The sequence below is a fragment of the Saccharomyces cerevisiae genome, chromosome XVI (genome assembly GCF_000146045.2).
Source record: "Saccharomyces cerevisiae S288C chromosome XVI, complete sequence".
NCBI lineage: Eukaryota > Fungi > Ascomycota > Saccharomycetes > Saccharomycetales > Saccharomycetaceae > Saccharomyces > Saccharomyces cerevisiae.
The window spans coordinates 733,497-752,181 of record NC_001148.4 but is presented as its reverse complement, the minus strand read 5'-3'; the positions used below and the strand labels follow the sequence as shown (position 1 = coordinate 752,181).

Sequence of the window (18,685 nt, the reverse complement as noted above, 5' to 3'; positions counted from 1 at the left end):
TCTCATGTTTTTTATGTTTTACTTATATACTAAAAGTGAAAAATCCTCGAGACGGAAAAAACAATAGGAGGGGCTTTCCCTATTGAGAAATAATTTCCGTAATAGGGATTTACGTGCGGAGCGACGTGAATTTTATAAAATGAAAAAATTTTATGGAAATTTAGAGCTCATCTCATCTCATCTCATCGGTACTTCATATGCAAAGACTGCAACCTGAACTGAGATTTAATTTGAGCCTCAAGCACAAGATAACATAACTAACATGTCCCGTATCATTGTCAAGGGTTTGCCCGTCTATCTAACAGATGATAATCTCAGGGAGCATTTTACAAAAAGATTACGTCAAAAACATTCCCATCAAGCAGTTAATGGTAGTGGTCCAGACCTCATAACAGATGTTAAAATTCTTAGAGATAGGAACGGAGAAAGTAGAAGATTTGGATTTATCGGATACCGTAACGAGGAAGACGCTTTTGATGCTGTAGAGTATTTCAATGGCAGTTTTATCAACACTTCTAAGATAGAAGTGTCCATGGCTAAAAGCTTTGCAGACCCAAGAGTCCCGCAGCCCATGAAGGAGAAGAGAAGAGAAGCTCTGAAAAGGTTTAGGGAAAAGGAAGAAAAATTGCTACAAGAAGAAAATCGAAAGAAAAAGAAAGTGGATGAAAATAAGCACAGCAACATTGATGACGAGATTCGCAAGAACAAGCAATTACAAGAGTTCATGGAGACTATGAAGCCAAGCTCACAAGTCACATCATGGGAAAAAGTTGGCATTGACAAGAGCATAGAGGACGAAAAACTAAAACGGGAAGAAGAGGACTCCAGCGTGCAAGGGAATTCTCTATTGGCTCATGCATTAGCCTTAAAGGAAGAGAATAATAAAGACGAAGCACCAAATTTGGTCATTGAGAATGAAAGTGACGATGAATATTCGGCTCTCAACAGAAACAGGGATGAAGATCAAGAAGATGCCGGAGAGGAAGAAAAGATGATAAGTATTAGCAATTTGAAGGATACTGATATAGGTTTAGTTAATGATGACGCTAATAGTGATGAAAAAGAGAATGAAAAGAGGAGAAACCTCGCCCAAGATGAAAAGGTTTCTGACCTAGATTGGTTCAAACAACGCCGTGTAAGAATCAAAGAAAGTGAAGCGGAAACAAGGGAAAAATCATCATCATACGCTACTGAACAAAATGAAAGTCTCGATACCAAGAAGGAAGAACAACCAGAACGTGCTGTGCCGCAAAAGACGGACGAAGAACTGGCTATTGAAAAAATTAACCAAACTGGCCGTTTATTCTTACGTAATATCTTGTATACCTCCAAAGAAGAAGATTTCAGGAAACTATTTAGTCCATTTGGAGAGTTAGAGGAGGTTCATGTGGCTTTGGATACCAGGACTGGTCAATCCAAAGGATTTGCATACGTTCTATTTAAGGATTCTAAGAATGCAGTGAACGCCTATGTTGAATTGGATAAACAGATTTTTCAAGGAAGACTATTGCATATTCTTCCTGGTGAAGAAAAAAAAAGCCATAGATTAGATGAGTTTGATTTAAAGAATATGCCATTGAAAAAGCAAAAGGAATTGAAAAGGAAGGCAGCTGCATCCAGACAAACATTTTCTTGGAACTCCTTGTATATGAACCAAGATGCTGTTTTGGGTAGTGTGGCAGCCAAATTGGGTCTAGAAAAATCTCAATTGATCGATGCTGAAAACTCAAGTTCGGCTGTCAAACAAGCTTTGGCTGAAGCCCATGTTATTGGTGATGTTAGAAAATACTTTGAATCCAAAGGTGTTGATCTGACCAAGTTTTCACAGTTAAAATCTACAAATCAAAGAGACGATAAAGTGATACTGGTTAAAAATTTTCCTTTTGGGACAACTAGAGAAGAGCTTGGCGAAATGTTTTTGCCATATGGTAAATTGGAAAGATTGCTCATGCCACCAGCTGGTACAATAGCTATAGTGCAATTCAGGGACACAACGTCAGCAAGGGCAGCTTTCACTAAACTATCGTATAAAAGATTTAAGGACGGCATAATATATCTAGAAAGGGGGCCTAAGGATTGCTTTACTAAACCAGCTGAGGCCGATGATTTGATAAATAACACTTCTGCAAAAGAAGAAGAAAACCCGGTAGAGGTAAAACCTTCATCAAATGACTTAATGGAAGCAAACAAGGATGTAACTGAAGGGTCATCTAATGCTCATGATGAAGACGTTATTGATGGTCCAACTGTCTCAATTTTCATAAAGAATCTAAACTTCTCCACGACGAACCAAAATCTTACTGATAGGTTCAAGGTTTTCACTGGTTTTGTTGTTGCCCAAGTGAAGACAAAACCTGATCCAAAACATCAAGGCAAGACCTTGTCAATGGGGTTTGGTTTTGTAGAATTCAGGACCAAGGAACAAGCTAATGCCGTGATAGCTGCAATGGATGGGACGGTAATCGACGGCCATAAGATTCAATTGAAGTTATCCCATAGACAAGCATCTCAGAGCGGTAATACAAAGACTAAATCCAATAAGAAAAGCGGTAAAATCATTGTTAAGAATCTTCCATTTGAAGCTACTAGGAAAGACGTTTTCGAATTATTCAATTCTTTTGGTCAATTAAAATCTGTTAGAGTTCCAAAGAAGTTCGACAAGTCTGCAAGAGGTTTTGCGTTCGTGGAATTTTTACTTCCAAAGGAAGCAGAAAATGCTATGGATCAGTTGCACGGTGTCCATTTACTGGGCCGCAGATTGGTAATGCAATATGCAGAAGAAGATGCAGTTGACGCTGAAGAAGAGATAGCCAGGATGACAAAGAAGGTTAGAAAGCAAGTTGCCACTAATGAGATGGCTGCCTTAAGAAATGGGGGCGGTAGAAAGAAACTGGATGTGGATGATGAAGAAAACGAAGGTTTCTAGTTTACCCTATCAGCTTATCGTATTTTTCTTTCATAATTTACATTTTATTTGAATATATAAATCATATTACTACTTTAATAGCATAAAACTCTTCAAAACATCTCATCCCGAAAAAGATTACTAAACTTAAAAATTACATGTTGCCTTGGTTTCATAATTTTGGTAATCATTCAAAATGGAAAATGTTAGCACATCTTGTTGCTGTTGTCAATGTATCTGTTATGCTATACAAAATTAAATTGTAGGGACGTAATCTTAATAAAAAGTTGAAAAAGGGTCTGAATGTTCTGAACCATTGTAAAGTATCCCGCTTGAACCTTGTTTTCCATCTCTATGCCTAAAAGTAAATCCAACAAGCTTGGAATCAACGGCAGAGTCATCGACCATTGCAGATAATTTGTTCTGTCTTTTGAAGACATCTGCATATTTAGCCATATCTTCTTCATTTGTGAAGTCATCGAAATAACCTGCATCCGTTTCATCATCTAATTGAGGAATAAATGGTGGAGAACTTGTTCTTAGGGTTTCAAAATTGATCTCTGCGAAATAAGACATTTTGCGAACTTGCTCAAAAGATCGTACTCTGTTGATGGGGTCAGCTATTAGTCTTGTAATTAAATCCCAGGTTCTATCTGAGAATGCTGCTCTTCTATCCTCAGTACGGGGCCTTCTTAAAGTTTTTTTCCAATATCTTAAATTCTCGTAAGTTTCATTAGTAGAAGAACCACTAAAAGGTGTATATCCAACCAAACTTTCAAAAAGCATACAGCCTAATGACCAATAATCCACTGTAAAATCGTATTTTTTACCTTCCAGAACTTCTAGGGCCATATAATCAGGCGAACCGACCATAGAGTTAGCGTAATTAATTTCTGTCTTCCTCATGTTATGATATATTTTCCTTCTATCCTCGATAGACCTTTCTGTGAAAGCAGGAAATTCCAAATTCTTTACTTCTTCTAAGCGTATTTTCATGCTTTCGATTCTTTCATTTGATACGGTCCCTGCTGCTAGACCAAAATCGGTCAGCTTGATATGCCCTGTAGCATCAATCAAGAAATTCTCCGGCTTTAAATCCCGGTGAGTGTAACCAAGTTCATGCAACGCGTTCACGGCACAAAACATTTCGCTGATATAGAACCTTGCGTGACCGCTCTTCAATATCCTTGTATTTATTAACAATGTGCGAAAATCACCACCAGGTACAAATTCCATTGCTAAATATAGGCTCTCTGGATCCTGAAATGCATAAAGCAACTTCACAAGCCAGTCAGATCTAGTTGTGGTTAGTATGTCCCTCTCAGTAAGGACGTGATTCGTCTCGTTTAGTTTGAATAAAAGTTTCTTGTTTAATATTTTCAAAGCACAAATTTCATCACTGTCTTTTTTTTTTGCAAGATAAACTTGCCCATAACCACCCTGTCCAACTTGTGTCAGTATCTGAAAATCCTTGTGCTTAGGTTTCAACCTCCTTTTTCTCAGTACTTCGTGTTCTCTTTGCAAATACAAAGCCCATTCTTCATTTAAAACCTTATTAGAAACGTTTTTGACACTTCTTTGCTGTTCAAGATATCTTAGCACCTGCTTCGTACGTTGTCTTCTGCTAATAACATAATCAAACATGTCACAGTAATAGTCGAGAAAGTAAAGTTGGCATACATTAACAACTCTCTGGGTTTTACTTTGGGAAGCACGCTCGTGAAAATCCTTGGGTAGCTTCTTCGGTGAGTGATTCAATGAAATGCGATTTTTGAAGGTATCTTGATCATCTGAATCACACGGCTTATATGATCTTGGAAGTCCGGGAGTTAATCTTCCATTTTCGCTCTTTCTAGCAGGCCTATATTGCGCCTGTGGAGAAGTAGGTTTAGGAATATTCAAATCATAGAACCCTAAATGACTCATATTACCAGCCAAATCATCTACCTCTCGATCACTTCGTGAAAACATGACTACCGAATTATTGTTGAATACGATATTCTGGGTTGCTAATCACTATTGGAGTTACAAGTTTGTTGCGACAATACAGTTCATCATGATCTGTGATCTAGCCGACTACAGGTCCATTGATTTGTGTTTACTCTCAAAATCTTGTATGAGGTGTATGGGTTAATTATCCATTCAAAGACAAAAATTTATGATCTTGGTGTTTGTATATAAAAATTAGTCAGAAGACATGCTTATTCTTGATTTTATATTAATTAGAAAGAGATGTTGCATTATCCCATACTTGTCGTTTGTCTTCTGCTACAATACATTGTGCTTTATGTTGCAAATATTTATTAATTCCGTTTATAGTGACTTGGATTCACAAAAATTTTGTGAAAAAATTATTGCGATGAGTTGAAAGAAAAAATTTCACTCATATTATGTAGAAGAGCAGGTATCAAGTGCATGAAAGTAAGTAGGTGAAAGAAGATATGTCAAATATTGTGGGTATTGAATATAACCGTGTAACGAATACAACCTCCACGGATTTTCCTGGTTTCTCGAAGGATGCAGAAAACGAGTGGAATGTGGAAAAATTCAAAAAGGACTTCGAAGTCAATATTTCGTCATTAGACGCAAGAGAGGCAAATTTCGACTTGATAAACATTGACACATCGATTGCGAATGCCTTTCGTCGTATAATGATTTCCGAGGTTCCATCCGTGGCTGCTGAATACGTCTATTTTTTTAACAATACATCCGTTATCCAAGATGAGGTTTTGGCTCATAGAATAGGCTTGGTTCCATTAAAAGTTGACCCTGATATGCTCACATGGGTTGATAGTAATTTGCCGGACGATGAAAAGTTTACGGATGAAAATACTATCGTTTTGAGTTTGAACGTGAAGTGCACAAGAAATCCAGATGCTCCAAAGGGATCTACTGATCCAAAGGAACTATATAACAATGCCCATGTCTACGCCCGTGATTTGAAGTTTGAACCACAGGGCAGACAATCTACCACTTTTGCTGATTGTCCGGTTGTTCCAGCTGATCCTGATATTTTATTAGCTAAGCTAAGGCCTGGTCAAGAAATTTCGTTGAAGGCACATTGCATTTTAGGTATCGGTGGTGATCATGCTAAATTTTCACCAGTTTCCACCGCTTCTTATAGATTATTACCTCAAATCAATATCTTACAGCCAATCAAAGGTGAAAGTGCCAGAAGATTTCAAAAATGTTTTCCCCCAGGTGTTATTGGTATTGATGAAGGTTCAGATGAAGCGTATGTCAAAGATGCTAGGAAGGATACGGTTTCCAGGGAGGTTTTAAGATACGAAGAGTTTGCTGATAAAGTTAAATTAGGAAGAGTGAGGAACCACTTTATTTTCAACGTAGAAAGCGCTGGTGCCATGACACCAGAAGAAATTTTTTTCAAATCCGTCAGGATTTTAAAGAATAAGGCTGAGTATTTGAAAAACTGTCCAATTACCCAATGATCCTACTTTGCATACTAATAAAAAAAACACAGTTTGAGAAAAATATTAAATACTTAACCTCAGGGTCTTTATCTTTGTATAATCTTTTCTTCTAGTATTAGTAGAATTGGCAAATCCTACCAAAAAAATACAAACCCATGAATCGTCATAGATAAGGAAATGTAATAGAATGATATATGTAAATGTAACTCTCTATAAAATAGTGCCGATAACAGTAATATGCATTACCCCTTATGGACTACATATATATACTATTAGACAGAATTGCTAGCATTCTCATTGTTGTCATTAATATTGCCGTCATTTAAAATGGCATTCATGGTTTTATTTAATGGTATTCGTGCAACTATTACAGAGCCATCGTAGCCATCACTATTTACAGGTTCTAGTCTTTCTGGCTCTTCAAAATCTAAATCTGCCAATACAACACATGTTAGTGAAAATAAAGTAAACTGTACAATAAGTATGCTAAATTCGAACATTACTAATCCAAGATTGCCGGAAAAGTTGCTCTTTGGTAGCCGTTCTCCGATCATCTGTAGAAAAAGCCCACCTCTTCTCTCACCCAAAAGTAGACCATCTGAATTGGAAAAGGGTGAGGGAGTATTCTTAGGGCCATCGTCTACTGGCTCGCTACCACTCAGGGGTTCAAAAAAATCAATTGGGAATAGGATTGTTAAGATAATGAAAAGCATATTCAACGATAAGCAACCATGAAATAAAAACTTCCGGATTTGCTTTTTCATGGACACAATAGCGGTATCATCATGGTCTTGTTGCTCAGCTTCACTAGAAGAATTATAAAGCATTTCTGTTCCAAACATTCCGGGAAACCTGATAGATCTTCCGCCTGGAAGTGTTGCAACCCCCGTCGTGTTATTATCTGCACCGAGGGTCGCTAGCCTACGTAACTTGGCATCACTTGGAAAAGGAGAACTTATGAGAGATTGCACTATTGCTCTTGTTATAAGTGTCCAGACGGTACGATCATACTTGATATATTCCAATGATATTAAAACATACCCGAGAAAGCTCAAATTATTCACCAAATTTCTTTGGAAGTTTCTTTTTCGTAGTTCGTATACTCGTTTGTTTCCTATACTTAAATTTCCTTCAGCAGTACTTTCAAAATTATCCATTATTATATTGGCCTTATTGAAAACATAGATTAGTTTGCTTTTGGCCTGCTAATGGATGACAAATAGCGTGCTTAGTATTTTTAGGCTTCCGCAGTTTAGCTTTATTTGATGATACGTCAAGAGTGCGGGATAATGTAGGTTCAAAAGGATCAAATTGTGTTTCGTTATATATGATTTCCTTGCAATAACTATAGAGAAGGAGAACAATATAACCTTGTGCATGAAAGCATCATAGTCTTAAAGAAAAAATTTAAACTAAAATGCAGAATCAATTCTCATGGATTTTTTATATAAAAAGAAGCTAAATAAGTGTTAACTTTAGGGAAAAAATTTTGCCACCTGTCAGAATTGAACTAACGACCTTTGCATTACAAGTGCAACGCTCTACCACTAAGCTAAGGAGGCTTTTACACTGTAGGGTATCCTCCAAGAAGGGACAAAGTGTCTGCATGGAAATTTGCAGCCGACTTCTCTTAATGTCTGTAACACTTAAACTATCATGGAGTGATTTCATTTCAACGATATCCCTAAAAGCGAACCAGAAGTGTTTTAGTTGAATCGTTTATTGGCTAGAACACTCGAATACAACGTATTAAACAAATGAAGAAACAATGACCGTATCATGAATTTCCTTTTATGGGGATTCCTTTTTCTGGTTATACTACTTTTTAAGAATTGGCATTTTCAGCCTTAGATTCCTCACTTTCAAAAGAAGCATGGTCCTTTATGAGACATTGCAATTATGTAACTTTCCGAACTAAATACTGAAATTTTTAATGGAAGCTTGAAAACTATAGAAGCTCTCCGTTTTAAAGGAGAAAGAGGATGATTACAATCCTTTGACTTGAACCGATCCATATATCCTCTCACTACTATTTACTCAAGTCTCCAAACTATGTATACATGTTGATGTGATTATGTGCGTTGCTAAATAATGTAAATTCCTCAAACACGATCTGACCCTGTCAATCTCACTGCTGCACCGTATTTTTGTAATTTTGTTAGCAAACCGTCACCTTGCTTAACTAGCAGATGGTATTGAGCATTTTTGTTGTCTGGCCTGTTGGTCTCTACGATCCCATTAACTCTATCAATGACACAATTTAGTTGCTTATTTGGAATAAACTTACCCAGGTCGTTATCCAAGAACGCAACCGAAACACCAAATGCGCTTGCCATAGATTTCAGCGACAAAGTCTTATATGATTCCAACAATTGTGCGTAGACTTTTCTTCTCATTTCTCTAACAAAGAAATCTGCATGTCTATTCAAATATTTACATGGAATCAAAACATTTGCATATGTTTCCAAAAGATATGGAAAGTAACTGGCATAATCGGACGCGTAAAGGGAAATTGTTAACGACGAGATAGATTGTAGTGCGGCAGTTGTTGAGATTAAAGATAACAATTCAGGTGAATCGATGACTTTGGATTTTAGGTCTGTTCTTTCCAGAGTGAATAAACCTGTGACCGATGCATATGTGGCAATGCTTTCATAGGAAGTTAATTCAATAGAGGTGAAAGTTGCTAGAGAATCGACCAATAACTTTGCCGCTTCCTTAAAGTTTCTTACGGCCAAGCAGTGGATACCATAGTATGTTTTATATCTATTTCTTCTCTCCCAGTCACCACCTTTTTCAATCATAGAATTGACTGCTTCCAACTTCTCCTTAACATAAAGTTGGTCGTTATAAAAGAACCCCAGCCTTGCAATTGTTAGCATAACATCAATTTTGGCGCCTGTGGAAATAGCCTTCGATAATGATTTCCCTAGCGTCTTTTCAGCATTATCTTTGTCACCGATTTGTGCATAATATTCACCCAGATTAATCCAGGCTTGAGCTTGTTCTAGTTCACCTTCATCATCTTCTTCCAATTTTTGGATCTTTTCATTTAACTCTTTAATCTTACTTTCATTTTTTTTGCACAATTCATTGTATAGCTCCTGGTCAAATTTGATCCATTCGTTTAAAGAATCTGACTTTTCATCGTGTTCCAAGTCAGATTGGCCATTATTAACAAGGTATTCCTCGCAAAGATATTTATAATAAGGGGCCATTTCTTCCTCTTTAATTTTGGCTAAAACGAACTCTGCCGCTTCCTTACGCTGTTCAATACTAACCTTTGATTGTGTCAAAAGAAACGCCTTTTCAGATACCTCATAATTGGGCACCCTATTCACCGTTGGATCAACATATTCAACTTCTTGACTTTTCTCTTCCACGTCTACCATTTTGCCGTGTTTATCCAGAATTTTTGCGTGTATTAGTAACTATTGTAACAGTGGTAAAAAGCGCAGTTTACTACAACAATAGAGATTTGTGTAGTGTTAACAATTAGGTTTTTCAATGCTGCCTTGTGTATATTAATCCTCAATGGGTGGCAAACTTAACTTATTCGGAAACTTGATTGAGCATGCATTTACGCGCCGTCGGTTATGATATGGGGAAAACAAGTGTTATTACAATAGTCCACTATAACTTTTAATAATTATATAGAATGCACTGTACTTTGTTGTTCCAATCGCTTCAAAATATCACATTTCTGAATTATAAGCTAAAGATTTCTGCACTGTATCTTAAACAAGTATTCTAGGACGAATAAAATCAATAAGTTTATGTAATGAGCCTAATTCACCCCGATACAGCAAAATATCCTTTTAAATTTGAACCTTTCCTCAGGCAAGAGTATTCGTTTTCACTCGATCCTGACAGACCTATTTGTGAATTTTACAATTCTAGAGAAGGCCCTAAATCATGTCCGAGGGGACCGTTATGTCCAAAAAAGCATGTGTTACCAATATTTCAGAATAAAATTGTTTGTAGACATTGGCTTCGAGGGTTGTGCAAAAAGAATGACCAATGTGAATACTTACATGAATACAATCTTCGAAAAATGCCTGAATGTGTCTTCTTCAGCAAAAACGGGTACTGTACACAAAGTCCAGATTGTCAATATCTACACATAGATCCCGCTAGCAAGATACCAAAATGTGAAAATTACGAAATGGGATTCTGTCCTCTGGGGAGTTCTTGTCCTAGACGGCATATTAAGAAGGTTTTCTGTCAAAGATACATGACCGGATTTTGTCCTTTAGGGAAGGATGAATGTGATATGGAACATCCACAGTTCATAATCCCAGATGAAGGTAGTAAATTAAGAATTAAGAGAGACGATGAGATAAATACCAGGAAAATGGATGAAGAAAAGGAAAGGCGTTTAAACGCAATTATAAACGGTGAAGTTTGATCTATGCATGGCTGGGGGTTTTCGATTTCATAGACATGTATATTATCATATATAGTTACTATCGAGTATAGTTATGAGATTTTCTAGAGGAAGTCTATCAACCAGAATTCTGGACAATAATGCTAGTTCTGACTTCCAATCCTGGAATAAATCGTTTCTTAACATGTTTAGATTTATAGGATCTTTTTTCAAAAGAGCATTTATCAGCCATTGGGACTGCTGTATAGATGAACTGCCAATACCTGGAGAGGATCCATGCGACACTAACGCCTGAAGTTCGTTGTAAGGCTCATGCTGCGATATAAATGATAAAAGACAAAGCCCCACGGCATACAAATCCGATTCAAATGTAGGAACATGATCGGAGGAGCTATCAATTAGTTCTGGTGCACAGTATTCTACCGTGGTATTCAGATCTGTTGGTGTTTGATTAATGTGAAATGCCGACGTAAAGTCAGCAAGGTAGAAGTCAAAATCCTTACAATGGCCTCCATTAAGAACATGCATTTCTGTTATTAAAATATTTGCTGTTTTTATATCACCATGAATTATACCATTTGTTTTCAAAGATTTTAATGCGTCTATCATTTGCTTCATAAGTCTCCACCATATTTTTCTTTTTGTTATCAACGAAAGCTTATGTGACACTGCTGTATTGAAGTGATATAAACTCATTTCGCATTTCGGAAGAATAAGGCCAGGAACACATTCGTTGGACCTCAGTCTTCTAAAATGGGATTTAGTTATGTATGTCAACCCATAGAATGGAATAATATGACTTTCATTGGTTGAAGGACTCATGTACTGGAGATATGCTAGCGTCAAAGCTTCCTGTAAAATCACCTTGCTTTTATGCTGTGATTTGGCAAACTTTAAAACAACCCCTGAATCGTTGTTACATCTTGATGAAGCACTTGATGATATAGGGTACACATATGAATAACTTCCCTGTCCCACTAATTTGTTAGACGGAAGAGAATAACTTGGATTTGACAAAAAATCCATCTCTGGAGCAAGTAATATGCCCATCAAAAACTCATCCAGAAATTCTAGGGAAGAAACTGTATTAGAAAGACGGAACATTAAAGCCAAATTCTCCGGAGAGTAAAACCGGGGGGTAGTGAACAATACGTCTAAATCGTTCTTTAGGTGCGCCTCCGAGGTAGCAACGGGCGCCTTACTAGAATAATCTGTCTGGAATGCCTCACTGAATTTAGCTGTCGGCTCCTCTACAGGAGATACCAGATGTGAATATGCGAAGTTACTTTTATGTTTTTGCGGTTGGCGATAAGCAAAACCCTTACTATTGTTACTTATGGATGGAAAGGAACCATCAGAAACCCTGGTGACGGGTGACGTAGGAGGTGTACTGTTCATAGCGTGACGTTTGAGAACTAGTCTTTGAGATGTGTTTTAAGACGATTTTTGCTGTTGATGAGGTTAGATCCCCGTTATATAAAGGCAAGAATCTATTAGCAGCGCTTTTTGTTTATTCAATGCTAGTCAAAATAAACAATAAGATAGACCCATACATCACAATCTAGCTGGTTTGCGATCATGTTGATTGACACATTATATCCTTGCTAGGGAACATAAATTTTCGTCATAGGCTATACAAGCAGCTGAGATATAGTGAAGGAGGTAAGCAACTTTTGAAACACATTTACGATCTTCTAACCTTATTAACTTGTTGCTTTAGCTTTTAGAACTCCATTTACGTCACTTTTTTGAATTTTCGCCTGTAAAGGAATTGTGAAAAAAGTGTGGGATAGAGATAGAACATAGAAAACAAACCAAATTCGTTGGGACAGCGAAGTAGCGCAAACTAACGATACTGTATTGTCAGGCTCTAAAAGGGTGAAGTTTTGATGGAAGGGCAAAAATCGAATGCATCATGGGAGAGCTCGATCATCGAGGGCCAATTGTCTAAAAATCTAGCAAGGTACACCTTGTTATTAGACAAATTATCGACACTATCTCAAATAGACAAGCTGTCTGAAGTGATAGCCAATGATTACGCAAAACAATCTAAACAATTAAATGCATTTGTGCAACAGTCGCAATCATCGCTCAACAAAGAGTCCCGGAAATTAGAATTGCAAAGAACTAACCTTACGACTACTTTGACTCAGTTTCATGAGACTGTGGCCACCATTTCTTCTTCGAACGCAAGAGCAAAAGCTATACATGACGATATTGAAACTGTAGATCAGGAACGCGCTTTGGTCAACAAAACGTTACAATTTGTAAAAGACGTCAGGACGCTAAAGAATAATATTTCACTGGCGCATTCTGCTTTAGAAACAAAGGATTACTTAGTTGCTGCGACAGCAATCAATGAAATTAGAAGCCTTCCGGATAAAAAACTTATTGTATCCGAGTTTGCCAAGAAAGTTGTGCCCTCGAGTGAAATTCCCGAAGAACCAGCTATACTAATAAAGAATTGGTGTAAGGAACTGACAAGTTTATTTCAGGAGCAATTCATGGAAGCAACAAGAACACAGGATATTAAAGAGCTAACCTTAATGTTCAAAATGTTCCCTATGATTGGGCAGGACGTACTTGGTTTAGACCTGTATTCCAAATATGTCTGTGATATTATTGCGGACGAAAGCAGGAAAATTATGTCGAATTCTATGGAAAACAGCACCAAGTTTCAAGGATTTTTTTCACAAGTACTGTTACATCTTTTTAAAATTGTATCGACCATTATAAATGATCATTCAAAAGTCATCGCCACGTGTTATGGAAAAAAGCACATGGTGCATGTCATGGAAAAAGTAGAAAAAGAAGCTGATCTTCAAGCTAGTTTGATTCTAGATATTTTTATGGAGACGAGGAAAATAGAAAGGACTATACATGATATAAATGAATGGGAACATTCACAAAAGAATGAAGATGTGAATATAGACAGTAATCAGTCGGATATCGAAACAGACGGAGAAACGGAAAAGAGCTCAATTATATCCATTCATGACTTGGCATTATTGATAATGGAATTTTCTCAAATACTTCAAAATTGGTCCATGTATTCTAGATTTTATTCAGTTAAATGGAATGAATTTAGCGATTTGCATCCGCATGTATTGCAACCACCTCCACCAATAGCAGATGGTAAATTTGCCTTAAAGTTAAAGCAAGATAAGGTCTTTGATGAGTTTCAGGTGTTTGTGTTGAACCATCTGCAGAGATCATTTAGAAATAGTATTTCACTAGAAGAATTACCGTCACTGAACGATCTTATAACTGCTGTTCCCCTCAATGACCACGATAACATTTCATACCCTGTAACATCTGTTTTAGATGACTTAATTTTATTAGTTCGGAAAAATCTGATATCAGTGGTTAATACTGGCCAGTTTAAGCTCTTAGCAAGTTTTTTGAACGAGTTGGTAAAATTTTTTCAGAACCGATTTCTGGTAAAATTTATGCAAAACAAATTTAAGTTACTACAATCGAAACTAGCCTCCAATGTATCTTTGAAAAGATACATTCCAAAAGGTGAGGAGCAATCTGCAACATCAAGATCGGTTTCTCCACCTGCAAATAAGTTTTCTCCGCTAAGCAGGTTCACTTTTAGAGGGGCAGCAGCTAGCGCTTTGACAAATATTCAATCAAATTTACAAGCCGTAGTTGCAGAGGACGAGGATTCCATTCTTGCGTTGCACCATTATTTGATATATCTGAACACGTTGTACTTGAGTAAAGTATACGTTCACAGGCTGTTATCCATAGAAATATTAGAAGACGATTCGCAAAGGATTTTGAGAGACAATTTCCCTTTTGACAATGATGCAGCGCAGTTACAGAATTTAATTATAAACTCAGAAAAATTAGTCCTGGAACAAACAGATAAGCTAAGCAAATGGGCTGTCAAATACTTGTTCCAAAATATCCTACAAAATAGGGTTCGGAACTTATTGGGAACTGTTTTTGTTAATTCAGCCTCATCAAATTCCTCAACGTCCAATCAAAAAAATGTGTCTCGCGATTATTCTGCAGGTTCGAACCAAAAGAATTACATCACAAGCATAGAAGATTTCGAAGATTTGTCGCAAATTAACAGTTTCAATAGCAAATGGAACCAATTGATTATCCCTTACAAAAATATTCTTCACAACGAAGCATATGCAGAGTTGCTATCTGTCATAGTCGACTACATCGTAACAACATTGGAGCAAAGAATATGGACTCTAGAATTCAATGAACTTGGTGTTACGAAATTAGATAGAGAACTGAGCCTTTTCATCGGCAATATGTGTGGCTTGAACTATAATCTCAGAGAGAAGTTCTTGAAATTGACACAAATCGTGTTGCTTCTCGGTTTAGATGATGACAATTTTGATTTGACTACAGGTGATATCAAGGATGACTTCAATGGTACTTTCGATTGGGTGATAAACTCTCAGGAAAGAATTAAAGCTAGAAATATGAAGATTGATAGAACACAGTAAATATAACATAAGCTTTACGAGCTGAATACTAAGTAGTTTCATATAAACGCAAACATAATCTTGGCTGTTGTACCTTTTCTGCATACTCTTGACTGTTAATACATTTCTTATTTTTCTTATGAAAGAGCACAACATGATAGCGCCATACTATCATTCTGAACGTTGCGATTAACTGGAAATTACGAAGACTAAGACAAGAAAAATTAAAAGCGTTAATAAAAAATAAACAAAGGAACCTTTGAAATATATTCCGTCACCAAGCTAAGAAAGGAGTAGCTCTTTCTCTAAGGCCAACTTTGTCATCCTTTGAGTTAGTTTAAAGTCTATTAATATTTGCTATTATCTTCTGGGCTGGATAAATAGGACTTTTCTATTGGCACATTTTTTTCTCTTGTAGAAGGTCATCACGAATATTAATTTTGTATTTGAAAGCATTTTATTTTCTCCTTTTTTTATTACCATAATATACCTGGTACTGGTTTTTACCTGATTTAACGTCTAGCCGCTCAAAACAAAAACCCACTCATATCTATACAAATATAAGAATAAGATGGATGGGGAAATGGCAATAATAGAAAGCAGCAATCATGTCGGGACTTCATCGCCTACCACTGAAACACAGTTTACTATAGATTCTTCCGCATTGAAAGACCAAGAAACCAAAGAAAGCATAACAAATTCACCGACAAGCGAGGTACCGATTGAAACAAAACTACCAAAAAGTTCTGATATAGTAACAGAGGAAAAACATCCTCAAAACACGACTACTGATATTGAAAACGAGGTAGAGAATCCTGTTACAGACGATAATGGAAATTTGAAACTTGAATTACCTGATAACCTTGATAACGCTGATTTTTCGAAGCTACTGGAATTTGATGCAAAAAATGATGAAGCTCTGTTCAACTCAAATGAGTTGTTATCCCACACCATGGATCCTGTAAATAACATCGATTTAACTCATGATCACAGCAGGGAGGTTTCATCAAAAGAAGATATCAATATAGAGCCAGTAAACCCTGATGAGGACGAAAGGGAGAAAACTCAAGATAACACAGCAGCAGTGAAAACTGAAGGCATAAGGAACTCAGAAGATACAAGTATACAAAAGGATGAACCCACTGCTGATGCTATATACACAGATGTGCATAAATTATCAGTAAACAAAGATACCGAGACCCTACCAACATTAGTAGATGAAAAAAACAACATGCTGCATATGAGAAACAATTCAATAACGCCAATAATGTTTCAGCAGCATGAATTAGTGGGACAACCGCCACAAAACACTGTAACGGAAAATAATAGTACAGATGCTGAAACTACCCAACGAAAACTATCTGAGCCAATCGATGCAAGTTTACCGCTACCGAATGAACAACCGACTATCTTCGCCTATGCAAGGCTGGACTTTCAAAGTTTCACATTTTATGTACAAACATTACATGCAATAATCGGAAGGAGGTCTGAGAATGACTTCTCCCACAAAGTTGACGTTAATCTTGGTCCTTCAAAATCAATATCGAGGAGACACGCCCAGATTTTTTACAATTTTGGGACAGGAAGGTTCGAATTGTCCATAATAGGGAAGAATGGTGCTTTTGTGGATGACATTTTCGTTGAAAAAGGAAATACTGTGCCACTTCGTAATAAGACAAAAATTCAAATTGGACAAATTCCATTTCAATTTATTTTACCAGAACAAGAACGTAACGACGATAGCAAAAGCCCAGAAAACGCTGACATAGCAGAATCTGAAATAAATACAAGAAATCTCAAAAAAAACGAGCCCAAATCTAAGAAAAAGATTACAACTGGAGCAAAGCCCAAGAAAGCGCAGACCAAACCAGCTGTTAAGAAAGAAAAGAAGCCACCGAAAATACCAAAGAAAGTATATACTTTGGAGGAGATTCCAGTAGAATATAGAACGAAACCTACTGTATCTTACTCTGCTATGCTAACTACTTGCATACGAAAGTACTCGACTGCCAAGGGAATGTCTTTATCTGAAATTTATGCAGGAATAAGAGAACTCTTCCCCTATTATAAATACTGTCCTGATGGGTGGCAAAGCTCGGTAAGACACAACTTATCGCTAAATAAATCTTTCAGGAAGGTTTCTAAAGAAGGCAAAGGATGGTTATGGGGTCTTGATGAAGAATATATTGCAGAGAGGGAACGACAGAAAAAGAAACAAAGTGAGATAGCTGTGGCAAAGGCACAAGCTGCACAATTAAAACTTGAACAGCAACAGCACAAACTTCAGCAAGTGCCGCAGAGGGGCAAAAAAGATATTGTTTCGCAGAGATCTAACGTTAATGCGAGAAAACAAAACATCTCACAAACTCTTGCAGCAAACAGAGCCGCCTCGAACAGGAAAAATACAGCAAGTGATAATCAAAGGACAATGAAATATCTGCAGGAACAGCTTGTCATTTTAACACGAGATAGAAAGGGTTTATCGAAGCAGGTCATCGCTGCAATTTTGACGCAGGCTCTAGCTATGACAATAAATCAGGTTACACAAGCGGCAAAAAACAAGGGGATTACTGGTAATCCACTTACAGCCTTGATGGACAAGAATCCTCAGCATTTGAATCTAATTTTAGCAGCTGCTGTAAACGCGGCAACTGCAAAAGTCACAAAAGGTGAGGTAAAGCAATTAGTGAACCCTGAAACTACAGCGGCGGCGGCTTTAGCAGCTAAGGCACAGCATTCCAAACCGATACGCCAACCAATAGTCCAGACGCCGCATGTACCAGATAGGCCTCCATCTCAGTTATCTGCGTCGGCATCATCCCATCCCAATAATTACTTGCATGATAAACAACCGGGATCGTTTGATCCTTCGTCCTTGTCTCGATTTTTTCAACCGAGACAAAATGCTAGGGCTACATCCTCTGTGGCAGCTACGTCAGTTCCGGCGGCTGCTTCTCAAAATGTTGATGCACAACCCAAACCTAAGCCTGCACAGGACAACGACTTAGAAAGTGAAAGCGGCACTAGTAGTAGTAGCAGTTCCAGTAGTGAGAGCGGAAGCGAGAGCGATAGTGGTAGCGATGACGGTAGTGCTAGTGGAAGCGGCGATAATAGCAGCACTAGTAGTGAAAGCGAAAGCGAAAGTGATAGTGGAAGCGAAGTAGATGAAAAGAACAACAAAAACGAAAAGATCGATAGTGAAAGTATTAAAAACAACGAATCTAAAGATGATATTCCATCTAAAGACGAGAATAGTAGCAATGATAATCGCGAGATTTCAAAAACCGACGAAGAAGGTCATGATTCTAAAAGGCGGAAGGTCAGCGAGGATATCAACGAGGGTATCACTGAAGTAAATGTATCCCTTGAGGAAAAACTTTAAAAAATTTCGATAATAGTATTAGCATATTCGAAGTAGAAGCATAAATCTTTTCATAAAGATAGATCGGATCAAGCCATAGTAATAGGTATGAATCTATGCGTCCTATTCTGTTTTGCGTTGTTGAGA

At 37.3% G+C, this 18,685-nt stretch overlaps 9 protein-coding genes and 1 non-coding gene across 10 annotated transcripts, besides 1 other annotated feature; 5 read left to right on the top strand and 5 right to left on the bottom strand.

The window, feature by feature from the left end:
* Nucleotides 1-262: 262 nt before the first annotated feature.
* MRD1 (RNA-binding ribosome biosynthesis protein MRD1) lies at nucleotides 263-2,926 on the top strand (the record flags this gene model as incomplete). The annotated part of the gene is made up of 1 exon (NM_001184209.1): nucleotides 263-2,926. The coding sequence occupies one exon, from the start codon at nucleotides 263-265 to the stop codon at nucleotides 2,924-2,926; it is 2,664 nt and encodes an 887-aa protein (NP_015437.1).
* Nucleotides 2,837-3,083: an origin of replication (ARS1626; Autonomously Replicating Sequence).
* A 98-nt stretch (nucleotides 3,084-3,181) lies between these two features.
* DBF20 (serine/threonine-protein kinase DBF20) lies at nucleotides 3,182-4,876 on the bottom strand (the record flags this gene model as incomplete). The annotated part of the gene is made up of 1 exon (NM_001184208.1): nucleotides 3,182-4,876. One exon carries the CDS (start codon nucleotides 4,874-4,876, stop codon nucleotides 3,182-3,184), a length of 1,695 nt encoding a protein of 564 aa, NP_015436.1.
* Nucleotides 4,877-5,346: 470 nt separating this feature from the next.
* RPC40 (DNA-directed RNA polymerase core subunit RPC40) lies at nucleotides 5,347-6,354 on the top strand (the record flags this gene model as incomplete). Its single annotated transcript, NM_001184207.1, has 1 exon — nucleotides 5,347-6,354. The coding sequence occupies one exon, from the start codon at nucleotides 5,347-5,349 to the stop codon at nucleotides 6,352-6,354; it is 1,008 nt and encodes a 335-aa protein (NP_015435.1).
* A 254-nt stretch (nucleotides 6,355-6,608) lies between these two features.
* Nucleotides 6,609-7,493, bottom strand: GLD1 (Gld1p; the record flags this gene model as incomplete). Its single annotated transcript, NM_001184206.1, has 1 exon — nucleotides 6,609-7,493. The coding sequence occupies one exon, from the start codon at nucleotides 7,491-7,493 to the stop codon at nucleotides 6,609-6,611; it is 885 nt and encodes a 294-aa protein (NP_015434.1).
* A 333-nt stretch (nucleotides 7,494-7,826) lies between these two features.
* Nucleotides 7,827-7,898, bottom strand: YNCP0016W. The gene has a single exon. It is a non-coding gene; the product is annotated as a tRNA-Thr (tRNA).
* Nucleotides 7,899-8,438: 540 nt separating this feature from the next.
* RPN7 (proteasome regulatory particle lid subunit RPN7) lies at nucleotides 8,439-9,728 on the bottom strand (the record flags this gene model as incomplete). Its single annotated transcript, NM_001184205.1, has 1 exon — nucleotides 8,439-9,728. The coding sequence occupies one exon, from the start codon at nucleotides 9,726-9,728 to the stop codon at nucleotides 8,439-8,441; it is 1,290 nt and encodes a 429-aa protein (NP_015433.1).
* Nucleotides 9,729-10,117: 389 nt separating this feature from the next.
* On the top strand, nucleotides 10,118-10,744 carry YTH1 (cleavage polyadenylation factor RNA-binding subunit YTH1; the record flags this gene model as incomplete). The annotated part of the gene is made up of 1 exon (NM_001184204.1): nucleotides 10,118-10,744. One exon carries the CDS (start codon nucleotides 10,118-10,120, stop codon nucleotides 10,742-10,744), a length of 627 nt encoding a protein of 208 aa, NP_015432.1.
* Nucleotides 10,745-10,789: 45 nt separating this feature from the next.
* Nucleotides 10,790-12,121, bottom strand: ISR1 (putative protein kinase ISR1; the record flags this gene model as incomplete). The annotated part of the gene is made up of 1 exon (NM_001184203.1): nucleotides 10,790-12,121. The coding sequence occupies one exon, from the start codon at nucleotides 12,119-12,121 to the stop codon at nucleotides 10,790-10,792; it is 1,332 nt and encodes a 443-aa protein (NP_015431.1).
* Nucleotides 12,122-12,612: 491 nt separating this feature from the next.
* Nucleotides 12,613-15,198, top strand: COG4 (Golgi transport complex subunit COG4; the record flags this gene model as incomplete). Its single annotated transcript, NM_001184202.1, has 1 exon — nucleotides 12,613-15,198. The coding sequence occupies one exon, from the start codon at nucleotides 12,613-12,615 to the stop codon at nucleotides 15,196-15,198; it is 2,586 nt and encodes an 861-aa protein (NP_015430.1).
* Nucleotides 15,199-15,748: 550 nt separating this feature from the next.
* On the top strand, nucleotides 15,749-18,559 carry FHL1 (Fhl1p; the record flags this gene model as incomplete). Its single annotated transcript, NM_001184201.1, has 1 exon — nucleotides 15,749-18,559. One exon carries the CDS (start codon nucleotides 15,749-15,751, stop codon nucleotides 18,557-18,559), a length of 2,811 nt encoding a protein of 936 aa, NP_015429.1.
* Between the last annotated feature and the right edge of the window lie 126 nt (nucleotides 18,560-18,685).